This window comes from Carlito syrichta, unplaced genomic scaffold (genome assembly GCF_000164805.1).
Source record: "Carlito syrichta isolate Samal-C Ts95f unplaced genomic scaffold, Tarsius_syrichta-2.0.1 Scaffold126806, whole genome shotgun sequence".
NCBI lineage: Eukaryota > Metazoa > Chordata > Mammalia > Primates > Tarsiidae > Carlito > Carlito syrichta.
The window spans coordinates 7,871-34,493 of NW_007070902.1; the positions used below are offsets into that span (position 1 = coordinate 7,871).

Here is a 26,623-nt window from a genome sequence, read left to right on the forward strand (position 1 = left end):
TTTTTTTTTTTTTTTTTTTTTTGTGGAGGTCTTGCTATGTTCCCCCAGGCTGGTCTCAAGCAATCTTCCTGTCTCATCCTCTCAAATTACTGGGATTATGGGTGTGAGGCACCATGCCCAGCCTCAATCTCTCTATGCCTCAGTTTCCTAACCAGTATAATGAAGGTAATAATACAGGTCCACAGTCCCTTATTTAGTATCTTTGGGGCTAGTTGTTTTAGAATTCAAAATATTTCAAATTTTATTTTATTTTAGTTTATTTTGAGTTGAAGTCTCACTCTGTCGCCCAGGCTGGAGTGCAGTGATACCTCACGGTCACCCCAGCGTTGACCTGCTGGGCTCCGGTGATCCTTCTGCCTCAGCCTTCCAAGTAGCCAGAACTACAGGCACATGCTACCACATCCAGCTAGTTTTTTATTTACTGTAGAGACAAGGTCTCACCAAGTTTGCTGGGCTGGTCTCAAACCCACGGGGCTCAGGCAATCCACTTGCCTCAGCCTTCCAAAGTGCTGGGATTACAGGCTGAGCCACCAAGTCCGGCCAATATTTCATATTTTATACAGGTAATATAATACATATAATATACATTAAATAAAGCCCCAGTGGGGTCTGAGGTACATTAATCAAATACATTAATACTTCAGCCAAGCACAGTGGCTCATGCCTGTCATCCCAGCACTTTTGGAGGCTGAGGTGAGAGGATTGCCTGAGCCTAGTGTTCGAGACCAGCCTGGGCAACTTGGCAAGAATTCATTCTACAATAAATCAAAAAACTTAGCCGGGCGAGGTCATGTGTGCATGTAGTTCCAGCAACTTGGAAGGTTGAGGCATAAGAATCGCCTGAGTCCAGCAGGTTGAGGTTACGGTGGCCGTGAGCATGCCACTGCACTCCAGTCTGGGTGACAGTGAGACTCTGATTCAAAAATAAAATAAAACAAACAAAAAAATTAGTATTTCTGTAATGAAAGGTACAAGTAATGACAGTAAGTTGGACAGAAACCAGAAGACAGCTTATTGAGATTTGATTTTGCTCCTTAACAAGTTATGAAATGTCCTTTGGTTTCCAAGCTTTTTGGATTCTGGAAAGGCAATCTAGAGGCTGTAGATCTGCAGTACTTAGCTTCAGGGTTGTTGGGAGGTTTTGATAAATCGATATAAAAGCACTTAGAATGGCCTGGCACACAGCACTACACAGTCTCCTAACATGACACAGTTAACTCCCCGCAGCCATCTCTCTCCCTCCAGCATTCATACATCCCTGATCTGGTTTCCTTTAAGAAGTCACAGGCCCTGTCCCCACACAAGGAGTTGTGGGACCAAATAGCAAATGACCTGGGAGAATCCGCTGGCCCAGTTGTTGCCAGCTCCTCCTCCATGCTCTGACAGGTAGATGTTCTCCGGGTTGTAGAGCTTGGCATAAGGGGAGTTGAGGATGGAGTGGATCACCCGAGGCTCCAGGTCCAGCAGCACTGCCCGGGGGATGTAGTGCTCATCATCTGCCTGTCAAGGGGGGTCCAGGAGGGGTCCGATCAGCCAGGGTAGGCCAAGTCCTAGGTCCTCCCAACTCTGGCTCCCTCTGGCCCTCCCTCCTCGGACCAGCGCCTGGTCCCTCTGCCCAGCGGGTTTCCCAGTATCAGGCCACACCCTTCCCTCCAGGCCCCCTGGGCCACAGCCGGCCCTGGTCGAGTTGCTGGGAGCACCTGGTAGAAAAAGACATCCTTGCGGTCAGTGCCCTCGGTGGCGAACTCCTCCACGATGCCCTCGGGACTGATGCCATGCTCCGCGCACAGTTGCTTCCAGAACTCGAACCCAACTGGGGGGAGGAGGGGGGCGGGGGAGAAAGAGGATATCTGGGTCTGAGCGGGTTCCAATTAGGAGCTGGGCGACAAGAGATCAGGGCGCAGAAGTCGCCCGTGTCCGAGGAAAGGGCTATGCGCCAGCGACTGGGCGCGGGGGGGGGACTCTCGGGGCTGGGCAACAGGACGCTGGGTCAGGGACGTCCCGCCTCTCAGAGAACCACGATACTGGGAAGGGGAGATGGAGTTCAGAATCCCACAGTGAGATCCCACTGAACTAAGTGGCGGGGCCGGAGATTCGCTCACTCTGATTGCCGCACTGGCCCAACTGTAGGGTGATGATTTCCCTCGGCATCGCTCCTCAGGCACCGGCGTTGCAGCCGCTCCCGCCAGCAGCGCCGCCGCTCGCCTGCCCGCTCGCCGCAACACGCAGGCGCCAAACGATCCGCTCCGCCCACGAACTTTCTCCGCTCCAATGAGAACCGAGTCCTGGCAATGGCACGTCCACATTCATTTGGCTTCTCTCATGCGCACTGCGTTTGCGCGACCCGGGATTGGGCTCTGCGCCCCCGCGCGGGGCTGTGCTTTGATGCAGCGTCTTCCGCCGCCGGTGGGTGGCCGCGCGCCGGAGCCTGTGCGCATGTGCGCGGTGGTGAGACCGGGCCTCCCCCGCCCCTGGCTGGACGCGCGCCGGAGCCTGTGCGCAAGCGCGCTGTGGTAAGTCCGGGCCTTCCCCGTGCATGGGTGGACGCGCACCGGAGCCTATGCGCAAGCGCGGTATCGTGAGCCGCGGCCTCCCCCGCCGAGTCGCGCGTCTGCGCAATAGCTGTTATTGTGACTGGGACCGCGGCCCCGGATGTTGTGGCTGCCCGGCGGAGATGGCGGAGGCCGAGGGGGTGGCCGCGGCCCCTGGCCCGGGTTCGGGGTCAACTCTGAGGAGCTGCCGCGCTATGTCGGGCTCCGGGGAGCGGGGCCAGCAGGTTGAGGCGGCGCAGCGGGCCCTGGTGGAGCTGCTGGGACCGTACGAGCCTCTGCTGAGCCGGGTGCAGGCAGCCCTGGTGTGGGAGCGGCCAGCCAGGAGCGCCCTGTGGTGCCTCGGGCTGAACGCGGCGTTCTGGTGAGAGAACTGGGCCCTCGGAAGCCCCCCGGGACGCGAATTCGTCAGGTTTCTTTGGGGCTCTGCCTCTCGTCGGCCCTGTGGTCTCCGCTGCATTGGCTCCTTACTGTACTTGCCTCACCTCTTCCCCTCCATCCCGCCCCCAGGCTTGGGCACCCCAGTGCCTCCCGGGGCCTTCCCCGGTCCCCCCTGCTTCACGTGCGGTCGCGCCCCCGCTCCCGCCTCTGGCAGGAGCTTCTGGTAACAGAAGCGAGCGAGGGCGCCTCTCTCGAGCCACGGAAAACAATGGCCCCCTAAGGCCGTCACCTCTCTTCTCTGGTCTGCTCAAGTGTGGGTGGAGGGCTGTGTTGAGACATTTTAGTAGTTATTGTTGGGGTAGAGGCATGAGGTCTTGCACAGGTGTCCCTCGATGTGATAAGAAAAGCAAGCCTGAGCGACTCGCAGGAATCCGCGTGTCCATGTACCAGGGAAGGAAGTTTGAGAAGTCGGAGCGTCGGTGGAGCCTCCAGAGCTGCAGCTTGAAAGATGATGACAAGCTTTGGAAGAGCAGTTAGGGCATGCGGGTTGTGAGATTTCACCCATTTTTACAGCCACTTAGGATTGTATTTCCTCTGTGTTCCAAGAAGTTAGAGAGGCTTCCTTAGCCACGGTGTGTACGCCAAGAAGTTGAATGTCTATTAGGGTGTGTGAGCTTTCCCGAGCTGGAAAAGTGTCACTATAAATATGCTTTAAGTATCTGTCTGTGTGTGTCATGCTTTGTGAAAAGAAAATTGCTGCTCCTGTTAGTCGTCACCTAAAGGGGACTTAGGTCTTCATAGGATCTACTCAGCATAGTTTGCATTTATTCGTAATTGGGCACATTCCAAGAGAACAGACCTGTCGGGAGGCTTCTGCAACTGAATGAAATAAGACTGTTCTGGGTAAACCTGAAACAAAAAGTATCTGTGGGTTTTTGTTTGTTTTTTATGTGTTTGCTAAAACAGCTCTCCACTTAAATGCTTGGTTTTAAAATGAAAAGATTTATTATCTTTTGTCTGAAAGAAGATTTTCAGTGAGCTAGAACAGAACAAATAATTTCCAGGTTCATTGATCCGAAGACAGTATTCGACTATTAATTTAGTCCTCTCGCAGTCTGAAGGAGACCCAGTTAAAGCTGTCACAGCAGTCAAGCATTTGTTGCTTCCAGTCTTCAGCAGACTTGAAGATGAAATTTTTCTAAACATGCTCCACTTATTTTTGGCCATGCTTCTTTCAAGACTCCCAGGGTCCGACTTCCCTCCCATTATTTGCTTTCAGAACCCTGAACTACAGCACCTCATTCAGGAGTGTTCCGGGCAGAACTTCATTTCCCGCAGTGGGCTTGGTACCCCTAGGAAGAAGTTTGGTCTTCATTAAGCTCAAGTGTATCAAAGTGTGACTGAGTGATGAAAAACACTTTATCAGGGTTTAAATAAACGTTAAACCAAAGGTTTATTAGTGCACATGAATCGGTAGCATATGTTATTTTTGAGGAGGGAGTTTTTCATGTGCTTTTGTCTGGGAGAGATCTTTTAATCAGAATGGAGGTTGAGATCTGCACATAAGGAGCTGCTCTGACAGGGTATGTCTTTAAACATTACAGTTAGCTTTAATTTGCTGGCCCTCCCAGTGTTTATTAATATGCTTTGTTTAGGGGCTCGCTCAGAACCCCCTTTTATTTTTTTTTGATTTATTGTAGAGATGAGGTCTCGCCAAGTTGCCCAGGTGGGTCTCAAACCCACAGGCTCAAGCAGTCCTCTCACCTCAGCCTCCCAAAGGCGTGGAATTACAGGCTGAGCCACTGAGCCCGGCTAGAACCCCCTTTTATACTCTGGGTCTCCTAAAGTGTTGTAAATGGTCTTTTTCTTTGGCATTTCCTGGTAGCTTGCCTGCAGTATATCCAGAGCACAGTTACCCTTGTTCCATTCTCATCACACTGTTAAAAAGGTGGGGAGAAGGCCAGGTGTGATGGCTCAAACCTGTAATCCCAGCACTTGGGGGCAGATGTGAGAGAGGATTGCCTGAGTCTAGTGGTTCGAGACCAGCTTGGGCAACATGGTGAGACCTCATCTCTACAATCAAAAAAATTAGCCATGCGTGATGGCACGTGCCTGTAGTTCCAGCTACTTGGAAGGCTGAGGTGGAAGGATCACCTGAGCCCAGCAGGTTGAGGCTATGGTGACCATGATCATGTCACTGCACTCCAGCATGGGTGACAGAGTGAGACTCCAACTCAAAAAAAAAAGTGGGGAGAGAGACAGCAAAATGAGAATGTGACTCTTGACACTGAAAGGACAGATGGGTATGCCATTTATGGAGAGGACTGAGTACCTATGAAGGCTATGGCTAGTAGTCCCCTAGGGTTGTCTGACACTGGAGTTCACAGAATTGTTTGGGGGAAATTACCTTGAAAGGTAATTTGAGATTTAAAATGAAGGTGGGGCTGGGTGCGGTGGCTCATACCTGTAATGCCGGCACTTTGGGAGGTGGAGGCGGAAGGTTCATTTGAACCCCAATAGTTTGAGACCAACCTGGGCAACATAGCAAGACATCGTCTCTACAAAAATAAAAAAGGAAAGACTTCACATTTCAATAGTGTCATAGTGAGTATGAGTGTTGACCTTTCACTTAGGAATGTTGAAGAGGAGTGTTTGGTTTTCAAACATTTTAAATGTTTAGGCAAGGGAGGAGAATCATTAGCTCAAATCAGAAAAATCAAATCTGAAATAATTTTCCTTTCATTACTTGTTTTGAATAATGACAGATCATTAACAGGTTTTTAGCAGCTTTTAATTTTCAGTGTTCTGTATTCTCAGTCATAGTTTTTCTGTATCTGTGAATGTGTCCTCTTACATCTTTTTTTTTTTTTTGAGTCAGGTTCTCTCTCACTCTGTTGCTCAGGCTGGAATGTAGTGCAGTCACACGATCATGGCCACTGCAGCCTTGACTTTTGCTGGGCTCAGGCAATCCTTCCGTCTCAGCCTTCCAAATAGCTGGCACTGTAGGTGTGTGTCACCATGCTGCCTAATTTTTTGATTTATTGTAGAGATGAGGTCTCACTATGTTGCTCAAGCTGATCTTGAACCCCTGGGCTCAGGCAGTCTTCTCGCCTCTGTTTCCCAAAATGCTGGGATTACAGGCATGAGCTACTGTGCCCGGCCTTTACATCTTTAAAAAAAAGAAAAAAAGAAAATCGAAGATAGTGAAAGATGTAGATACCTTGTCTCGATAGGCTTTTACTCTTCCAGATTCCAGAGAAATTATGGTGGCCAGATCAGAGATCTTCCAGTTTGTTTGTTTGTTTGTTTGTTTTTAGTTGGAGTCTCACTCTGTCGCTCAGACTGGAGTGCAGTGGCCGCTCCTGGCCACCGCAGCCTTGCCTGCTGGGCTCCAACGATCCTTTGCTGAGCCTTCCGAGTAGCTGAAACTACAGGCGCGTGCTATCACACCTGGCTAATTTTTTGATTTATTTTAGAGATGAGGTCTCGCCAAGTTGCCCAGGCGGGCCTCGAACCTGCGGGCTCAGGCAGTCCACTCACCTCAGCCTCCCAAAGGCACGGGATTTACAGGCTGAGCCACCGAGCCCGGCTCATCTTCCAGTTTAGATTACTTCTGATCAGTGATCTGTTATTACCTCTAGACATGTCAGACAGACCTTCCCTTTCAATAGCTTGTCTTTTCATTAGCCTCAATGTAAATGAGTGATTTGGGGGAAGAATTTGAGAGTCAGCAAGCATGGATCCTGATAGGATCAGAAAAGCATAGCTTCAAGTAACTATTTTTTTGGGGGGGTGGGGGGTATAGTCTTAGTCTGTCACCCAGGCTGGAATGCACAGCTCACCTCTGCCTTGATCTCCTTGACTCAGGTATTCCTTTGCCTCAGCCTCTGGAGTAGCTGGGACTACTGTCCCGGGCCATCACACTTGGCTAATTTTTTGATTTTTTTTTTGTTAAGACAAGGTCTCGCTATGTTCCCTAGGTTGGTCTTGAATTCCTGGGCTTAAGCAGTCCTCCTGCCTCGGCCTCCCAAAGTGCTGGGATTACGGGTGTGAGCCACTGTGCACAATCAGCTTTATAAAATTTTATTTTATTTATTTTTTATTTCAATAGCTTTAGAGGATACAAAATACAAATAGTTTTTGGTCTGGTCACATTATTGATTTGACTCATACTTGGAGCTAAGGAGAGGATAAATAGCCCTGGAAATGTGTGTGGACTCCAAGCTTCCTCCCCCACTTCCTTGAAGACCATGTCATTCAAGGAGGGGCTAGATTGACTGCTGAGCTCCTTTCCAGTTTTTTTTTTTTTTTTTTTTGCGTTGAGGGTCTCACGCTGTCACCCAGGCTGGAGTGCAGTGGCATGCTCACGGCCACCGAAGCCTCAACCTGCTAGGCTCTGGTGATCCTTCCGCCTCAGCCTTCTAAGTAGCTGGAACTACAGGCGCGTGCTACCACGCCCGGCTAATTTTTGGTTTATTGTAGAGATGAAGTCTCGAACCCGCGGGCTCAGGCAATCCACTCACCTCGGCCTCCCAAAGCACAGAATTACAGGCTGACCCACCAAACCCGGCCGAGCAAATGTTTCTAATGATAATCTTTGGGGGGGGGGGGTTTGTTGTGTTTGGTAACCAAGAAGACTCCCCAAAAGGCTTTGGTTTACTTTGCCTCTCTCTGCCTTCAGTTTTTACTTATTTATTTATTTCTATTAATATTTTTAATGTTTTTTAGAGACAAGGTCTCGTTCTGTCACCCACGCTGGAGTGCAGAGCTCACTGCCGCCTGGAATTCTTGGGCTTGAGGGAGCCATCCTCCCACCTCCCACCTCGTCCTTCCAAAGTGCTGGAATTACAGACATGAATCACCTTGTCTGACCTGCCTTCAGTTTTTATCTTCTCTAATTGTAAGGTTGGGTGCTTTCTCACCATTACTAGCAGCTAGCTGGTTTCATTTCAAGTTGATTATAAGCAACAGTTTGTCACGACATGATATAGTTGGGCAAATTTTTTCCTTTAAATTTACTAGTGACTCTGTCTTATTAACCAGACGGTCGCAACACTGTATAATAATGGGCTTTCTGTCCCTGTAGGATGGGATGCTTTCTTCTGAAGGGCCACTGAGACAGGCTTACTCTATAATAACAAAGGAACCTAGAAATAGTGTCTTCTTTGATTGATCGTAGTGTGTGGTCATTATTTGTGATCATAGCAGGCTTTAATTTATTTGTACCATTGGTGAGGATCCATGGTGTAGTTAGAAGATTGTTTGGTTCTGGAATTTCTCATCTCTCTGGATACCAGATTGCTACTGCAATTTTATTTAGACTGACAGTTTAATTGGATTTTGGCTCCTGACAAAGTAGAGGGACAGTTTACACAAGGGAAAAACAAATTTAGTGAATATATAAAATTTCATTCTCACTAGTAATAAAAAAATTTAAATATACATAAATAACAATGAGTTACTAATTTCTGTTTAAAAATTTTTAAATGATCATATTTAATTATGGAGAAAATATGGAAAAATAGGCATAAGGCTGATAGGAACAGAAATCCAGCCTTTCAGAAAAATAGTTTGGCAACATGTATTAAGCTACTTAAAAAATTAATATCTTTTCCAGGGCTGGGCGAAATAGGGAGTGATTTGTAATGGGTTTGGGTTTCTTTTGGGATGATGAAAATGTTCTAAAATTAGATAATGGTGATAGTTGCACAACTTTGAATATACTAAAAATCATTGAATTGGACAGTTTTAAGGGGTGAATTTTATGGTATGCAAATAAAGTCTCAGTAAAACTGTTACAAAAAAGTTAATGCCTTTTGATCCAGTAATATGCTCAGTGATGTATAGTTCAGCTTTTATTACATCAAAAACTGGAAACATCTTAGTTTAATTAGGGAAAGGTTTGAAAACTAATAGTATACATATGTGATGCAATTTTTTTTTTTTTTTGAGTTGGAGTCTCACTCTGTCACCCAGACTGGAATGCAGTGGCACGCTCCTGGCCACCGCAGCCTCAACCTGCTGGGCTCCAGTGATCCTTCCGCCTCAGCCTTCCAGGTAGCTGGAATTACAGGCGTGCGCTACCACACCCGGCTAATTTTTGATTTATTGTAGAGATGAGGTCTCGCCAAGTTGCCCAGGCGGGTCTCGAACCCGCGGGCTCAGGCAGTTACTCACCTCAGCCTCCCAAAGCGCTGGGATTACAGGCTGAGCCACCAAGCCTGGCTTTTTTTTTTTTTTAAGTAGAATTTATTGAGAGGACAGGAAAGCTATCACAGTGGGAGGGGACCCGAAGGGGTTGTCCCTGCACCAGCTTTCCGAGTAGCTGGAACTATAGGCACGTGCTATCATGCCCAGCTAATTTTTTTGATTTATTGTAGAGATGAGGTCTCGCCAAGTTGCCCAGGCGGGTCTCGAACCCGCGGGCTCAGGCAGTTACTCACCTCAGCCTCCCAAAGCGCTGGGATTACAGGCTGAGCCACCAAGCCTGGCTTTTTTTTTTTTTTAAGTAGAATTTATTGAGAGGACAGGAAAGCTATCACAGTGGGAGGGGACCCGAAGGGGTTGTCCCTGCACCAGCTTTCCGAGTAGCTGGAACTATAGGCACGTGCTATCATGCCCAGCTAATTTTTTTGATTTATTGTAGAGATGAGGTCTCGCCAAGTTGCCCAGGCGGGTCTCGAACCCGCGGGCTCAGGCAGTTACTCACCTCAGCCTCCCAAAGCGCTGGGATTACAGGCTGAGCCACCAAGCCTGGCTTTTTTTTTTTTTTAAGTAGAATTTATTGAGAGGACAGGAAAGCTATCACAGTGGGAGGGGACCCGAAGGGGTTGTCCCTGCACCAGCTTTCCGAGTAGCTGGAACTATAGGCACGTGCTATCATGCCCAGCTAATTTTTTTGATTTATTGTAGAGATGAGGTCTCGCCAAGTTGCCCAGGCGGGTCTCGAACCCGCGGGCTCAGGCAGTTACTCACCTCAGCCTCCCAAAGCGCTGGGATTACAGGCTGAGCCACCAAGCCTGGCTTTTTTTTTTTTTTAAGTAGAATTTATTGAGAGGACAGGAAAGCTATCACAGTGGGAGGGGACCCGAAGGGGTTGTCCCTGCACCAGCTTTCCGAGTAGCTGGAACTATAGGCACGTGCTATCATGCCCAGCTAATTTTTTTGATTTATTGTAGAGATGAGGTCTCGCCAAGTTGCCCAGGCGGGTCTCGAACCCGCGGGCTCAGGCAGTTACTCACCTCAGCCTCCCAAAGCGCTGGGATTACAGGCTGAGCCACCAAGCCTGGCTTTTTTTTTTTTTTAAGTTGGAGTCTCACTCTGTTGCCCAGGCTGTAATGCGGCGGCACGCTCATGGCTACCATGACCTCGACCTGCTGGGCTCTGGCGATCCTTCTGCCTCAGCCTTCCAAGTAGCTGGAACTATAGGCATGTGCCACCATGCCTGGCTAATTTTTTTATTTTTGTAGAGACAGGTCTTGCCAAGTTGTCCCGGGCTGGTCTCAAACCCCTGGGCTCAGGCAATCCTCTTGTCTCAGCCTTCCAAAGTGCTGGGATTACAGACTGAGCCACCGAGCCTGGCCACACACTCCCTTTTTATTTAGGAATTTTGTGTTGAGAGCTGGAAGGCAAGAAGGAGCACATACTTATCCATATTATAATATATTTGCTAGTCAGACCCCTAAGGGAACATTAATATTAATGGCCTCATTGTCTTGGAGGGGTCAGCTCTAGTTCTTTGAGGTGATCTTTTTCATTAAGTTCTTATCTGGAAGAAACTTTTTTCCCAGGAAATGTTATTTTATGTCACACAGAAAAACTCTCCTTCCTCTGAAGTTCTTCAGTGGTTTGTTGAAGAAAAGGATACATCTCAGTTTCAAACTGATTTATGGGCAAGGATTAATCTTGTTTGGAAAGATGCTCCCAATTTTAGCCTTCGTGACACAGAAAATATACTTTTTATAAAACTATTGGCTTACATTGCACTTTGTAAGTGAGAATGGCATTCTGAGACATCTCATAATGATTCTCATTGCACATATTTATGGCATTGTGTTACTTTTTCTTTTTAAAAAGAAAATAACTTTATTGAACTATTTGATATTAAAATTAACACATCTGTCAGGCGAGGTGGCTCACGCCTGTATTCTCAGCCCTTTTAAAAAAAAACAAAAAAACAACTATTGGCTTATCTGTATCTGCAGGATAAAACCCCAGTACCCTTTGTCATAAAAAGCCCTTCGTGATCTGACTCCTTCTTTTCTCCCTACCCCAATCCCCTCTCTCTGTTTTTTAATATTTTATTTCTGTCAGACTACTTGTTTTTTTTTTTTTTTTCGAGTTGGAGTCTCACTCTGTCGCCCAGACTGGAGTGCAGTGGCCGCTCCCGGCCACCACAGGCCTCGACCGCTGGGCTCCGGTGATCCTTCCACCTCAGCCTTCCGAGTAGCCAGAATTACAGGCGTGCGCTACCACGCCCAGCTGATTTTTGCTTTATTGTAGAGATGAGGTCTCGCCAAGTTGCCCAGGCGGGTCTCGAACCCTCGGGCTCAGGCAATCCACTCACCTCAGCCTCCCAAGGCGTGGGATTATAGGCTGAGCCACCGAGCCTGGCTCTGTCAGACTACTTGTAATGCCTTAAATAACTTGCTATCTTGCTGCTCTCCCTGTGTGAAAGTCTGCTCTTTCTTCCCCATACCTTTTTGCCTCATTTTCTTACCATTTTTCAAATCCCAGCTTGGATGTCCTCTGTTATTATTAACTAGTCATATTATATTGTAAATACATACATGAATACACAGGAGAATAAGACTCGTGTCCTACTCTTTTCTGTAACTGGGCTTCTCACCACTTGGTCTTGGCTTTTAATAGACACTCAAATGTTTGTTGAATTGATTGAAGCATAGCTTATGAGGATGGCAGGTGGGGCTGAAACAGGCTACTAAAATAGTCCATGTCTTGGAGAAACTGTGTTCATTGCTTTCGTCTTTGGAAAACTGGCCTTAGGAGGGCTTAATGTCCTTTTCCTACCTCAGTTTCTGTTTGTGTTAGTAATCAGGCTCTGGGAAAGGGAAATTGCAGCCAGTCTGGATTGCCTCCCTGGAGAACCCTTTCCAGTACTCTGGGGAGCACAGCAGTTGTGCTGTATGCTGTTGTTGCTGGGATTGGGAAGTGTTGTGCTTGGGGAGCAGGAGATTTTGGAGTCCTTATTCTTGACCTTGAAACATTTGCTTGTGTGTTGGGATGATGCACTTGGCTTTGGAGAGAAGATTAATGACCCGAGGCAGCTGCTGGGGAGTCTTCTTTCTGTTAAGCTGCTTTCATTCTTTAATCTTATATATAATTCAGTATCCTTTAAGTGATGGGGTGAAAAAAGTAGAGCAGGATTGTCATTGGTGACTGGATTTCTAAGTTCTTGTTTCCTTCTATACCTCATTCTTTTTTATATATATATATTTTTTAATTGGAGTCTCACTCAGTCACCCAGGCTGGAGTACAGTGGCACTCTCACAGCTACTGAAGCCTCGACCTGCTGGGCTCAGGCGATCCTTCCACTTCAGCCTTCCAAGTAGCTGCAACTACAGGCATGTGCCACCATGCCCAGCTAATTTTTTTTTTTTTTTTTTGCGTTGGAGTCTCACTGTGTCACCCAGACTGGAGTGCAGTGGCATGCTCCCAGCCACCGCAGCCTCGGCCTGCTGGGGTCCGGTGATCCTTCCGCATCAGCCTTCCAAGGAGCTGGAACTATAGGCGTGCGCTACCATACCCGGTTAATTTTTGATTTATTGTAGAGATGAGGTCTCACCAAGTTGCCCAGGCAGGTCGCGAACCCGTGGTCTCAGGAAATCCACTCACCTCAGCCTCCCAAAGGCATGGGATTATATGCCCAGCTTAATTTTTTGATTGTAGAGATGAGGTCTCGCCTCATCTCACCCGAGCCCAACAGGTCAAGGCTGCTGATGGCCATGAGCATGCCACTGCACTCCAGCCTGGGTGACAGTCAGACTCTGGCTCAAAAAAAAAAAATTGTACATCTATCTTGAATTCATATTTATCAAAAAGAAGTACAAGTGTCTATAGACAAAATGTAAAGTTCCTCCGCCAATTCCTCTGTATGCATGTGTATTCATATGTACAGCCAGATATTTTTATCTTTTATGGTATGATTGGGATTATACTCAGTATTATTGTTCTGTGACTGTCTCATTAGGTAATGTGTTGACTGAAAAAAGAAGTCATTATAGACATCTTTGGTCATCCTTACCCTTGCTTGATTAGTTGCTGTGATAATAGCTAATAACACTACTACTTTGTAAAATTGAATAGAGCTATGTGCTGAACATATATTGGGTGCTTTGTATTTTCTCCTTGACTTTTTGACCAACATCAAGTGTATTATTTTACACTGCAGCCTTGATCTGCTAGGCTCAGGTGTTTCTTTTTTTTTTTTTTGAATCGGAGTCTCACTCTGTCGCCCAGACTGGAGTACAGTGGCCGCTCCTGGCCACCGCAGCCTCAACCTGCTGCCCTCTGGCGATCCTTCAGCCTCAGTCTTCCGAGTAGCTGGAATTACAGGCACGTGCTACCATGCCGGCTACCATGATTTATTGTAGAGATGAGGTCTCGCCAAGTTGCCCATGTGGGTCATGAATCAGGTGTTTCTAATATCCACAAACAGTCCTGCAAGATTTGTTATTGTTAACATCACATTAGGATGTGATGAGGAAATATTTATTCAGAGTCACATGTTTAATAGTGACTGATCAGGGAATCAAACTTACGACAGTCTAGCTTTACAAACTGTGTCTTATTCCCTGCTGTACCTGCACCACCTCTCTGGTGACACATTTGGTTTCCCTCTAACTCTTAGAACAGTGTTTCCCAAACCATTCATGATGCAATATTAGTGGCGTTTTTGCCCCAATCTGTTGCAAATCAGTACTTTTGTAAAAATACAATATAAATAAGCTACTAGAAAAATTAAAAAGACATAGAACATATCAGCCCAAATACATTATTAGACTAAGAATTACTTAGATTGTTGTAAATTTTTCCAGATGCTTACTTTCCATTTCTGTACTTACTTCCCCACGGACTGGTGAAATCAGCGTGTGGGCCAGCTCTGGACTGGATTCTAGACACTTTGTAAGGCACTGCCTTTGAGGAGTTAGGGTGGTGTCATAGAAGGAGTCATAAATCAAAGCTCGGGAAACTCATGGTAAAAAAAAAAAGAGTCTGGTTTTAGTTTGTAGGTTTTAATGTTTTTTGGGGGTTTTTTTGAGTTGAGTCTCACTCTGTCACTCAGGCTGGAGGGCAGTGGCATGTTTATAGCCACCGCAGCCTCTACCTGCTTGGCTCAGGAGATCCTTCCACTTCAGCCTTCCAAGTAACTGGAGCTACAGGCGTGCACCACCACACCCAGCTAATTTTAAAATTTATTGTAGAGACAAGGTCTGGCCAAGTTGCCCAGGCTGGTCTCGAACCTAGGCACTCCTCTAGCCTCTGCCTCCCAAAGTGCTGGGATTACAGACGTGAGCCACTGTGCCTGGCCTGTTGTGAAATATTTTAAACATATATAGAGGGAGAGGATAGTAATAATTAAGAGTCTCATGTACCCATCATCCAGCAGTTATGATCAGTCTTGTCTCATCTATTTTCATACCCTTTCTCTTGCTAGACTGTTTGTTTGTTTGAGTCAGAGTCTCACTCTGTCGCGCATGCTGGAGTGCACTGGCACGCTCACGGTACTGCAGCCTCTACCTGCTAGGCTCAGGTAATCCTTCCGCCATAGCCTTCCAAGTAGCTGGAACCATAGGCGCGTGCCACTACACCCAGCTAATTTTTTTTTTTTTTTGGACACTGTCGCCTAGGCTGGAGTGCAGTGGCATGCTCCTGGCACCGCAGCCTCGACCTGCTAGGCTCAGGTGATCCTTCTACCTCTGCCTTCCAAATAGCTGGAACCACAGGAGCATGTCACCACGCCTGACTAATTTTTATTCATTCATTCATTTATTTATTTATTTATTGTAGAGATGAGGTCTCACCAAGTTGCCCAGGCTGGTCTCAAACCCTTGGTTTCAGGCAACCTCTTGCCTCCACCTCCCAAAGTGCTGGGATTACAGGCATGAGCCATTGCACCCAGTTTAGATTATTATTTTTAAGCACATCCCAGGTGACATTATTTCATTCATAAATACCTCAGTATTTATCTCTAAAAGATAGTGATTATAAACCGGGCTCAGTGGCTCAGCCTGTAATCCCACGCCTTGGGAGGCTGTGGTGAGTGGATTAACTGAGCCTGCGGGTTCGAGACCTGCCTGAGCAACTTGGTGAGACCTCATCTCTACAATAAATCAAAAAATCAGCCGGGCGTGGTAGCGTGCGCCTGTAATTCCAGCTACTTGGAAGGCTGAGGCTACTTGGAAGGCTGCTGGAGCCCAGCAGGTCGAGGCTGTGGTGGCCGGGAGCGGCCACTGCACTCCAGTCTGGGCAACAGAGTGAGACTCCAACTCAAAAAGAATATTAATCTGCAGTTTTCTTATATCTTTGGCTTCATATCAAGGTAATCCTGGCCTCACAAAATAACTAAAGAAGGGTTTCATTTTCAGGTTTTTTGGAAGAGTTTGAGAATTCAGAAGAACCTGCTTTTTTTTTGAGCCCAGAAGTTAGAGACTAGACTAGCTTTTTAAAAAAAAAATTATTATAAAGATGTGGGGTACAATTCCGGGTTAGGTATTCAAACATTGATTAGGAAGGTATCCTTGTTGATGAGGAGTGCCCCTCCCTCCCCTAGCAGTTTCCCTCAACTGCCAATCCCACTCCTCCACCCCCCCCCCACAGTTTCCCACTACTGCCAATCTCTTTCTTATAGTATTATAATTGTTCAAAGTCAGGTATAGCTTTTGTGTCAGCCTTCGTGTGTGACTTTAGCTGAGGCCCAAAAGAGTGAAGGTCTCATTTGGTAGAAATGATGTTTGCTTTCATAATAACAACTTGTTATCAAGGATGAATTTCTCCCTGAAATTAATAGATTCAAGACTAAATAGTTGAAGGGGGTTTTAAGAGGTTATTTAATTAAGCGCTCTGCCATTACGGAAGCAAATTCTTACCTCTGCACATTGTAAGAATAGCTGAGGTCCAGAAAGTTTAAAATGGTTTACCTAAGGTTTGTAACTGGTTGATGTCAGAACAAAAACAGATCGCAGGTCTGCTTACCACAGAGCCGGTAATGCACATATGGTCTTTGTGAAATTAACTTGGTTAGATAATGATCTTCTGTTTTTCTTTCTCTGTAGGTTCTTTGCATTGACATCCCTTCGCCTTGTGTTTTTACTTGCATTCAGCTTGATGATCATTGTGTGTATTGATCAATGGAAGAACAAAATCTGGCCTGAAATAAAAGGTGAGTTTGGTAGCATTTCGAACAGTCTGAACTGGAAATGGCCTTTCCTGTCATTTTTACCTTTAGCTTGAGGTTTATGGGGACTATCATTTGAAGTCTGAATTATTTGCTTTAGGAGCCACTTGAAGGGCTCATGCCCATCTGTGGTTCTGTAGAGCTGGAGTCTACCTTTTTCATTGTGGTTAAGCTCAGGAAATCTTTACCTACCTCTTCAGGTATTCCTGCTAACATAATGGGCTGAGGAATAAGTAGTCCTCAAAATTAAAAAAAAAAAAAATTCTCCTCATTGGATACTACATCTTTCTTGCGGCAGTATCAATTTATCTCTCAGGAATTTCTTTCTTTCTTTCATTCTTTCTTTTTTTTTTTTGAAGCCAAGTCTTACTCTTTCACCCAGTCTGGAGTGCAGTGACGCGATCATAACTCACTGCAACCTTGAATTCTTGGGCTCAAGTGATCTTCTCAGCCTCCCGAGTAGCTAGTAATACAGGTGCATGCTACCATGCCTGGTTAAGTTTTCATTTGTTTTGTAGAGACAGAGTCTCACTATGTTGCCAAGGCTGGTCCCAAACTCCTGACCTTAGTCTATCCTTCTGCTTCTTCTGTTTGGCCTCCCAAAGTGCTTAGATTATAGGTGTGAGTCACTGTGCCCAGCCAGGAGTTCCTTTTAAATTGCTTATTTGCAAAGAATTATAACTTCTAGAAAGATAAGATATGTTGTCTTTTTTTAAAGTTTGTACATACATAAACAAAGGAAAAGTTACATGACAGTTACAGAACAGTACCAGACATATCACAATGCAGTATGTGATTGGTAAATTTGTGATATATTTTGACCGTAGCTCAATAGTGGAACAAAGCAAAAGATTTGGACAAGTGGAGAGAGAAATGTGTTTCTAGAGGAGCCAGTGACTTGATTAGTCTAAGGAACCAGAAGTTGTAAAGCATTTCCTGAGAGTAGAAAATTGAGCATTTGGCAGGAATGAAGAGTTCATTAAAGGGAATGCTAGAAATAAAACTGAAAAAACTGAAAGTATGTTGGATGCTGGGATTAGATTTTTTTTTTTTAGAAACACAGTCTCTGTTGCCCAGGCTAGAGTGCAGTGGTGTGATCATAACTCACTGCAGCCTCAGACTCCTTGGGCTTAAGTGATCCTCCCACCTTGACCTCCCAAGAGGTTGGGACTACAGGTACACACCACCTGGCTAATTTTTAAATTTTGTGTAGAGATGGGGGTCTCATGTTGCTCAGGGTAGTCTCAAACTCCTGGTCTCAAGCGATCCTCCCACCTCAACCTCCCAAGTCTTAGGAGTCCTGGGCTTCTCTGGGATTACTGGCCTGAAGGATTAGATTTTTTGTTGGGCTTTAAAGTTAGGTTTAGAAATGAGCAACCAGTCACCATTGCCTTTCTAGACTGTGGTGTGGCCATGTGCTCTTTGAGCTATGGCTTTCATCATGTTTCCTGGCTTTGGCCCCCTTCCCTACCTTGGGGAAATGAATCGTCTCTTTCTTTCTCTCTCTCTCTCTAATTTACTTTTTTTTTTTAGTTTGGAAAGCTACTTGAAAGGCTGAGGCAGAAGGCTTAATGCTGGAGGGCTGTGAGCATGCCACTGCACTCCAGTCTGGGCGACAAAAAAAAAAAAAAAAAAAACAAAACTAAGAGAGTAGGAAAATGGCATTCTAGTTAGCAATACAGGCAAAGACAGGTGGAGAACTTGGGGGTAAGAGCAAGGAACAATGATATGGGTTTTAGATGTGATAATTTGAAGTGTTGGCAAGACATTCAAACCAGACTATACAGCTTTTAAATCCTATTTTATAGAGACTTCAAGGAATTATGTAGTTCATCTGCCTATCTTATGGCTGGTGAATTCGAAAATACTTTACATCCTTAAGGTAGATAACAGGTCTCTCTCCTGCTTTTTTTTTTTTAAAGAGACAAGGTCTCACTGTTCTGGCTAGACTCGAACTCCTAGATTCAAGCAGTCCTCCTGCCTCGGCCTTACGAGTAGCTGGAACTATAGCCATGTGCCGCAGCCCCCAGCTCTGGGTCTCTTTTTTTTGGAGTCGAGTTTCACTCTGTCATCCAGGCTGGAGTGCAGTGGCATGCTCAGGGCCCTGCAGCCTCGACCTGCTGGGCTCAGGTGATCCTTCCGCCTCCACCTTCCAAGTAGCTGGAACCACAGGTGCACACCACCACGCCTGGCTAATTTTTTTAAAAAACATTATTGTAGAGACGAGGTCTCGCCATGTTGCTCAGGCTGGTCTCAAGTCCCTGAGCTCAGGCTGTCCTCTTGCCTCGGCCTCGCAGAGTGCTGGGATTATAGGCGCGATCCACCGTGCCTGGGTTTTGGGTCTCTTTTAAAGAGTAGGCAGATTTCTAGGGCTGGAGTAGCTATAATATGCCTTTGTAGCCTGCTACATATTGATATTGTGAGCATCCCAGACACACTCAAGGGGTGGGATGGACCATTTTTCTTGTACATCTTGGCTTTCAGCTAAGGTCCTTAGAAGGGACTTTAATGGTGCACTTGGCTCCCTTACTTTCTCTCGAGAAATGAGCAGACACAGGTCAGGTGCAGTGGCTTACACCTATAATCTCAACACTTTGAGAGACTGAAGCAGGATCACTTGAGGCCAGAGTTCAAGACCATCCTGGGCAATATAGCAAGACTTCATCTCTGAAAACAAACAAATTAGTAAATAAATAAGCAGGTATAATTATTCCCTGTCCACAGCTCCCTAACTGACAGTATAACACGGTGTCTCTCTTTTTGTTAGCTATTGCTGCTGTTTTCTTTTCCCCAAAGCTATTAAAACTTGAGCCGTCAAACCAACAGCCTAACATTTTCATGTTTAGTTTTCCCTACCAACTAATGCTGGTGTTTGTTTTAATATTGTAGTGCCGAGACCCGACGCATTAGACAATGAGAGGTATGGAACACTAATTAAATCCCTTTTTGTTGCTCTGATTGATTCTCTTGTAATATTCTGGTTATATGTTGTTAACCCTATGTTCTAGACACATAATGTAAACTGAGAACCTAGTCAGTCCCAAATAATCATTTTGACACATCCTAAAGTTCGGACAGCAATATGTTGAGATGGCCAGCATCCTCTGATCTTTATAAGAGAAGTTTCAGGGAAAGAAGCATTTCACTGCCCTATAACCTGATATACCAGGGAACCAGCAGCATTATTTGGCCCCAGTGAGAAAACTTTGAGGCAACTAACTTCATTTGTCTCTTGGCTTTAATACCAGGTCATTTAAAAATGTTTTCTGTGACCTCTGGCTATTTAAAGTTCCTGGGTCAGAAAACACATTGGTTCCTGGCATCAGCAAGCCAAAGCCAAAGATTCCTCTTGTGTCTTTCATTTATCAGTTCATCCTCTCTATATGTTTGATCCAAGGAATTTTCTGTGCTATGGTTTATTTTGGTCTTGCTTTATTTATTTTCTCTCTGAGGGGCACATCCACCATTTCCTCCCCCTCAGCAGTAGTGGTGTCAGTGTGCTTTACTTTTATCTCTGGATTGCAATCTCAGGGAATTGCAATGGTTCAAGTACAGGGAAGAAAATGTTTCTAAGCACAAAGGTCTTGGAGCTGGTGACAGGTTAACACATGTGGATGAGGCTGCTTGCTCATAGGGTGGAGTTGTCAGAACAAGTTTGTCCTAGTCCCTAAATTCAAGTTTCAACCTGGTGAGCCAAGAATGCTTCACCTCCAAAGCACCTGGGCCTAGCTACTCCCCAGCCCCATTTAAACCCGGAAGCATTGGCTGCCTGCACGGCAAGATGGGGGGGCCCCAGCACCCACCTTTCACAGCTCCCCTTCTCTCTTCCATAGCTGGGGCTTTGTGCACCCTCGGTTGCTCAGCGTGCCCGAGCTCTGCCACCATGTAGCTGAAGTCTGGGTTAGTGGGACCATTTTCATAAGGAATCTTTTGCTTTTCAAAAAGCAAAACCCAGGCAAGGTAAGACTCTTCCCTTCTTCACCTTCATCTCTGGCCTTTCAGTTCACTTTGTGCTAAACTGAAACAGCTCCTTTACAATCTATCCTCATGCAGGAAAGAAAAGACTGTGATGTTTGTAGAGAGAAAGGGAAGTTGTAGGAGGGGCTTCTGACTGGCCATTAGGACTAAGGCAAGAGCTTGGGGACCCCTCAATGGGTGTGCTTGCCACTTAGATTATTTTCTTGCCCTAAGATGGGAAATAAAGCTTTCTTGTGTGTGTTCTGTGTCATATTAAACATGTGGTAGGTTGTTGGGTTTTTTTACTTTGATGTAAAATAAAAAACACCATTGACACTTGATTTCAGAGAGGATCTTTGACTAAGTCAAAAATTTTTGACTAAGTCAAACCAATTTCCCAGCATGAAAGCTGCAGCCCTACAGGGTTAACCATGTAAAAAGAGTTTGAATAGAAGGGGAGTCCTTTTTTTTCTCCCAAACAGAATCACTACTGGGTGCAAGAGTAGCTATATCAGTCATTTTGACGTGTGTGCTTGACTCGTAGATCATAAGGAAACTTCCAATCACCTCTCTACCCTAACCCCCATACCCATCACAGTGCCCTGCCATGTGGCAGAAACTTAATACTATTTCTTGACTCCCCCAGTTCTGCTTGCTGAGCTGTGGGATACTGACCTTTTTGGCTGTTTTGGGCCGCTATATCCCTGGGCTCCTGCTGTCCTACTTGATGCGTAAGTATGGTATATGCCTCCCCTACGAGCTGTACCCTGCTCATCACTGTCCAGCTGTGGCTAACTCTGGGTGTAGGGAGAGGATTTTTATATTTCAGGTTCTTCAGGAAACCAATGTTTTTTTTTTGAGTTGGCATCTCACTCTGTTGCCCAGACTGGAGTGCAGTGGCATGCTCACAGCAGCCTCTACTTGCTGGGCTCAGGCGATCCTTCTGCCTCAGCCTTCCAAGGAGCTGGAACCACAGGCATGCACCACCACACCTGGCTAATTTTTTGATTTATTGTAGAGATGAGTTCTCGCCAAGTTGTCCAGGCTGGTCTTGAACCCCTGGGCTCAGGCAGTCCTCTCGCCTCCACCTCTCAAAATGCTGGGATTACAGACGTGAGCCACCACGTCTGGCAGAAACAACCTTTTTTATAGCTTCATGATTATTTGGTGTCATGAAATATCCTTCTTCTTACCTGCAACAGTTTCTCCACGTAGAAAGTTCATTTCTTACCAAGTCAGTTATAGAAATGAATGAGGGTTTACTAACATATATTGTATTAGAGTCAGGGTATCATTTAACAGCAGAACATAGCTCTAGGGATGCCTCTTCTGAGTTCTGTGGACGTTGGAACACTGCTTTTCCTGTGAGCACATTTTTGTAAATTTATTTGCTTCCTGTCGCATGTCCTCTACTGCCACAAGAACTGAGTAGTTATAGCTATGACCATTATATCTCAGAACCTCATGAGACTTGCATAGTTTCTAGGCATTGAAACCATTCAGCCTTGTTTAATGGCTCAGTGATACCTATGTGGAAGTACCATCTGCCTGGTTCTGCCTTTGGCCTGTCAGCAGCATACTCTGCTGTGCGCAGTCCTGTACTAGGCCCTCTGGGTGGCTACAGAAGTCCCTGCCCAAAAACATCTCAGGTAGTAGAGAGATTGGTGACAATGACAAGCAGATAGGCAGAACTGTTCCATTCTAGTGTCCAAACTCTAAAGACACAGTAGCAGAGCGACAGTTGGGAATGTTTCATGCAGCCCCTTCTCCATCTTGCCATTGTTCCCCATGCCTCCTCTCAGTTGTCACTGTCATGATGTGGCCCCTTGCTGTGTACCACCGGCTGTGGGATCGAGCATATGTGCGGCTGAAGCCGGCTCTGCAGCGGCTGGACTTCAGCGTCCGTGGCTACATGATGTCCAAGCAGAGAGAGAGACAATGTAAGTGCTAGGAAGAGGCTTCCTTCCACTTGGGCAATTTGGGGAAAAGAAAGAGAAGCTTATGGGTCTGACACTGAGTAAGTCCTCAAAAGTAAGAGAAGTGGAGGTAGATGGTGGGTTGGGAGGTGGTAGCCAAAAGTACTAGTCTATTCCAGGGAAACCTATGCAGGCTTGCTAGTTTTTCTCATTTGGAATCCTAAACACTCCCATTTTAAACAAATTTGAGAAGAGCGCTTTCAAGGTGAATAAAAGGCAGACAGTAAAGATATACCTAGTATTAGCTGCTATATATATATTTGTTGAGACGAGGCCTATGTTTCCCAGTCTGATCTTGAACTCCTGGGCTCCAGCAGCCCTTCTGTCTCAGCCTCCCAAATAACTGGGATTACAAGCATGCACCCCCACGCCCAGCTGTGTTAGCTTCTATTTACAAAGCACTTTCCATGTGTCCAACACTGTGCTTGCTGGCTACTCTGCATATGTTGTCTTATCTAACCTTGACAACTTTGAGAAGTGGATGCTACTATCCTCCTTTTCCAGTTAAGGAAATCGAGGCTCATGGTTAGTAAATGTCAGAGCAAGTCTTTTCAGCTCCCAAGCCTTGTTGGTCTCTTCTTGCTACTGCAAGCTGCCTCTCAGAGGTGATAAAAACTGCTGCCTCAGCGGTCAGGAGTATATTGGCCTGAGAGCCACCCAGCATGTTAATGGTGGTAGTGCAAACTTTTTTATCCCTGTGGGGTCTTGTCAGGTTATGTGTTTGTAAATGTGGGCCTCAAAGAGCCCTGCACTTAGTCACCAAGACCCAGCTCCCCCTGGGGCAGCCTGTTGAGTCGTTAGTCTTCAAGTCCTGATTTGAACAAGGTGGGTATCTCTTTACCACTCTAATATCAAATCTGCCTCTAGCCATCCTGAGAGGTGGTGATATGCTTGCTAGGTGATCATCTGACCTAATAGAAACACGTGGGGTAGGTGGAGGGAAGGAGGTTGAAGAGTGATCTCTCTTGTGTTGGCAGCTTACCTGGCCATGTGGGCCCAGCAGCCCCGCCTGCAGGTGCTGTCACGTAGGCTAGGGCCATACTCAGAGGGGCTCTTTCCACACAGTGCGCCGCAGAGCTCTACACCCAGAACGTACCACGGACAACCACAGTGACAGTGAAGAGGAGCTAGCTGCCTTCTGTCCTCAGGTATCTTGAGTGGGAGCTGCAGCACTGGCCAAGTTTCATTGGCTCCCTTTTAGCCCTCTGTCAGCTCACGTTTAGGCAGTAACCAGGTTTCCAGCCCATCATGGACTCTCCCAAGATCCTAGACTCCCCTTGCTTCCAAGTGCAGTGATAAAGAGAGGAGCTAGGGTTATATTGGGACTTTGTACCTAGATCTAATTTGAACCTGGTGCCCAGCACACCCTCTTCCATGCCTCCTCCTATCCTGTCATCATGGAAAATTTTCTGGGTGAGTGTGATTATTATTATTATTATTTTTTTTGAGTCGGAGTCTCACTCTGTCGCCCAGACTGGAGTGCAGTGGCTGCTCCCGGCCACTTCAGCCTCGACCTGCTGGGCTCCGGCGATCCTTCTGCCTCAGCCTTCTGAGTACCCGGAATTACAGGCGTGTGCTACCACCCCCAGCTAATTTTTTGATTTTAGTGTAGAGATGAGGTCTCACCTGCCCAGGCGGGTCTCAAACCCGCAGGCTCAGGCAATCCACTCATCTCAGCCTCCCAAAGGCGCGGGATTACAGGCTGAGCCACCGAGCCCGACTGAGTGTGATTATTTTTTAAACAGCTCAGTCCACTCTTAGGTCTGGCAGTGTATCCACCTGACCATCTGTGAAAAGTTATCTCTGAATTAGTTATTTGCCAAATAGTAGATGGCTAACTGACTCCCTAAGACTACTTTCTTTCTCTGTTCAAGAGATTGATGAATAAGAGTGTTTTCTTGGGACAAGCAGCCTAAAAGGGGTCAAGATTTTGACTAAAGTCCCTATCTATCCCCAGTGACGCTGATGGCCTTTGGATAGCCTTTAAGGCCAGCTAAGTAGTAAGGCTATACCTGGGGACTGCACCTGGTCCCTAATGGTATCATCTCAGTCTTGTTGGTCTTTTCTTTTCCTAAGCTGGATGATTCTACTGTTGCCAGGGAATTGACCATCACAGACTCTGAGCACTCGGACGCTGAAGTCTCCTGCACAGACAATGGCACATTTAATCTTTCAAGAGGCCAAACGCCTCTAACGGAAGGCTCTGAAGGTGAGAGAAGCCTTTGATCTGAGTTGATAATGGCTGTAACTGTTGCTGCTCAACCTCTCTGGACAGAGGGAATATGGGTGCCCCCCTCCTTTCCTGTTTTCTGAGCTATGTATCAGGTGGCAGAGCAGCCTGCGGGGTATGGCTACAACCAGGAAGGCATGTCTGCTCTTGTTGAAACCTTCAGTCCCTTAGTAGCTGCAGGCTCCAGCCCCATAGGGGACATAAAGCAACAGAGGAGTTGTGTGGCTAGTAGAGATCACAGCCATGTGTAAGTAGAGGGGAAGCCAGTCCTGTGGGTGTTTCACCCTGAGAAATCCAAGGTGGGGAAAATCTGGCTATATGGGGCTGACATGTTGTGGGGCTGGGGCACAGGAGGGTCAGGTAGTTGGCATGTCTCAGACACCCCTGTATTCTTGCAGACCTAGATGGGCACAGTGATCCAGAGGAATCCTTTGCCAGAGACCTTCCGGACTTCCCTTCCATTAATGTGGATGCTGTTGGCCTGGATGATGAGGACGACACTAGCATTGGCATGCCCAGCTTGATGTATCGTTCCCCACTAGGGGCCGTGGAGCCCCAGGCCCCACCTGCCAGCCAGGATGAGGCTGCACTGCCAGAGCTCCTGCTTGGTGCTCTGCCTGTAGGATCCAACCTCACCAGCAACCTTGCCAGCCTAGTCTCCCAGGGTATGATCCAACTGGCCTTGTCAGGAGCCTCCCAGCCTGGCCCTTCTGGCCCACCTCCCCGGAGAGCAACAAGAGGTTTCCTTCAGTCCCCTAGTTCAGATCTGGACACTGATGCTGAGGGGGATGACTTTGAACTTCTGGACCAGTCAGAGCTGAATCAGTTGGACCCTGCCAGTTCCAGGAGCCAATGAGGCAAAGATTCCTTTGGGGGTCACTGCGATTTAGGCTTTTTTCTTCCCATCCAACTGAAGGTGACGGGGCAAGGGAAGAACCCAGTTCCCATCTCCTGAATTCTGTTTGTATGCTGGGTGGCCTGGCTGCTCAGAGGCCTGCTTAGAGAGGATACTCACTCCCCTGCTACCAGCTGGACACCCGTTTCTGAGCTCAGTCACTGAAGTGAGAGTGTGCGCCCCTGAGGGAGGCTTCTGTCAGCATGGTACTTTGGGGAACAGAGTAGTCAGGGATATTGTTCCCCTTTGAGGAGGTGCTGCTGTTTGCTCTGAGGTGTGGGTGCTCAGGGTCCCTCACTGATAAAAGAGCCCATCCCTTCCATTCTCCCTTTACCTCCCTATGGAGCCTCGAAAGTCAGGCAGCAGCTGGAAGAGTTACATTGTCACTATCTTTTGTTAAACCCAATTTTTTTTTTTTTTTTTTTGAGCAAGCTTGTCCTTCGATTCTGTAGAACAGGCCTGCTCCTCCTCTAGCCCATCCTCATTTCTTGGGGCCTGACCCTCAGTGCTCCCAAGTAGTGCTTGTGAAATTTAAGAAATGTGAACATGATGTGGGGTGTCTCTTCTGCATCACCTTGGACTATGGGGGTCAGCCAGCAGGGAGGGTGAGTGTGTACCTCTGTATCTTGAGGTCTCACTGAAACTTCTGGAGCTGTGTGGTTGTCTTTGGTGCTGCTAACCCCTGGCTCCATTTGTCCAGCAGCCTGAACAGTGAGCAAAGCAATACCATACTCATTTCTATGTTCCTGTACCTTCCCCTGCTTCTCCCTTGGAGAAGCAGTAATTCCATGGGGGATGGCAAAGTAGCACTTTACAAAGGGCTCTGTGGCATTCACCCCAATAGCCACAAGCTCTTGCACCAGCTCTTCTTACTCCGTGTTTAGCTCCTTTACTGCTTTTATTTTCAACTACTTCCCAACGGGCAGGCCTTCCTTTAAGGATGAGCCCAGGCAGGTGTGGTGGTTCACACCTGTAATTCCAACACTTTGGGAGGTGGAGGCGAGAGGACTTCCTGAGCCCAGGGGTTTGAGACCAGCCTGGGCAACTTGGTGAGACCTCATCTCTACAGTAAATCAAAAAATTAGCCAGGTGTGGTGGCACATGCCTGTAGTTACAGCTACTTGGAAGGCTGAGGCAGAAGGATTGCTTGAACCCAACAGGTTGAAGCTGCGGTGGCTGGGAGCATGCCACTGCACCCCAGTGGTGACAGACTCCAGT

At 46.8% G+C, this 26,623-nt stretch overlaps 2 protein-coding genes across 4 annotated transcripts in view; one reads left to right on the forward strand and one right to left on the reverse strand.

Annotated features, from left to right (window-relative positions):
- The window catches only part of LOC103250228 (tubulin gamma-1 chain), a 6,225-nt gene extending 3,857 nt beyond the window's left edge, over nt 1-2,368 (reverse strand). For both annotated transcript variants that reach the window (XM_008048821.2, XM_008048822.2), the window contains exons 1-3: nt 2,103-2,368; nt 1,701-1,813; nt 1,333-1,500 (exon numbers count right to left, since the gene is read on the reverse strand). In XM_008048821.2, the coding sequence (XP_008047012.1) occupies nt 1,333-1,500; nt 1,701-1,813; nt 2,103-2,151 (330 nt within the window). In that variant the 5' untranslated portion in view covers nt 2,152-2,368. The remainder of the gene's footprint in view (nt 1-1,332; nt 1,501-1,700; nt 1,814-2,102) is intronic.
- A 216-nt stretch (nt 2,369-2,584) lies between these two features.
- RETREG3 (reticulophagy regulator family member 3) lies at nt 2,585-26,421 on the forward strand. 2 transcript variants are annotated; one of them, XM_008048824.2, is made up of 9 exons: nt 2,585-2,913; nt 16,226-16,332; nt 19,237-19,267; nt 20,181-20,307; nt 20,951-21,035; nt 22,107-22,244; nt 23,346-23,428; nt 24,357-24,489; nt 24,909-26,421. In XM_008048824.2, exons 1-9 carry the CDS (start codon nt 2,675-2,677, stop codon nt 25,364-25,366), a joined length of 1,401 nt encoding a protein of 466 aa, XP_008047015.1. In that variant the 5' UTR covers nt 2,585-2,674; the 3' UTR covers nt 25,367-26,421. The 2 variants fall into 2 exon arrangements, with proteins under 2 accessions (XP_008047015.1, XP_008047016.2); XM_008048825.2 differs by lacking the exons at nt 19,237-19,267; nt 20,181-20,307; nt 20,951-21,035 and having other exon boundaries at nt 2,607-2,913.
- Nucleotides 26,422-26,623: the final 202 nt, after the last annotated feature.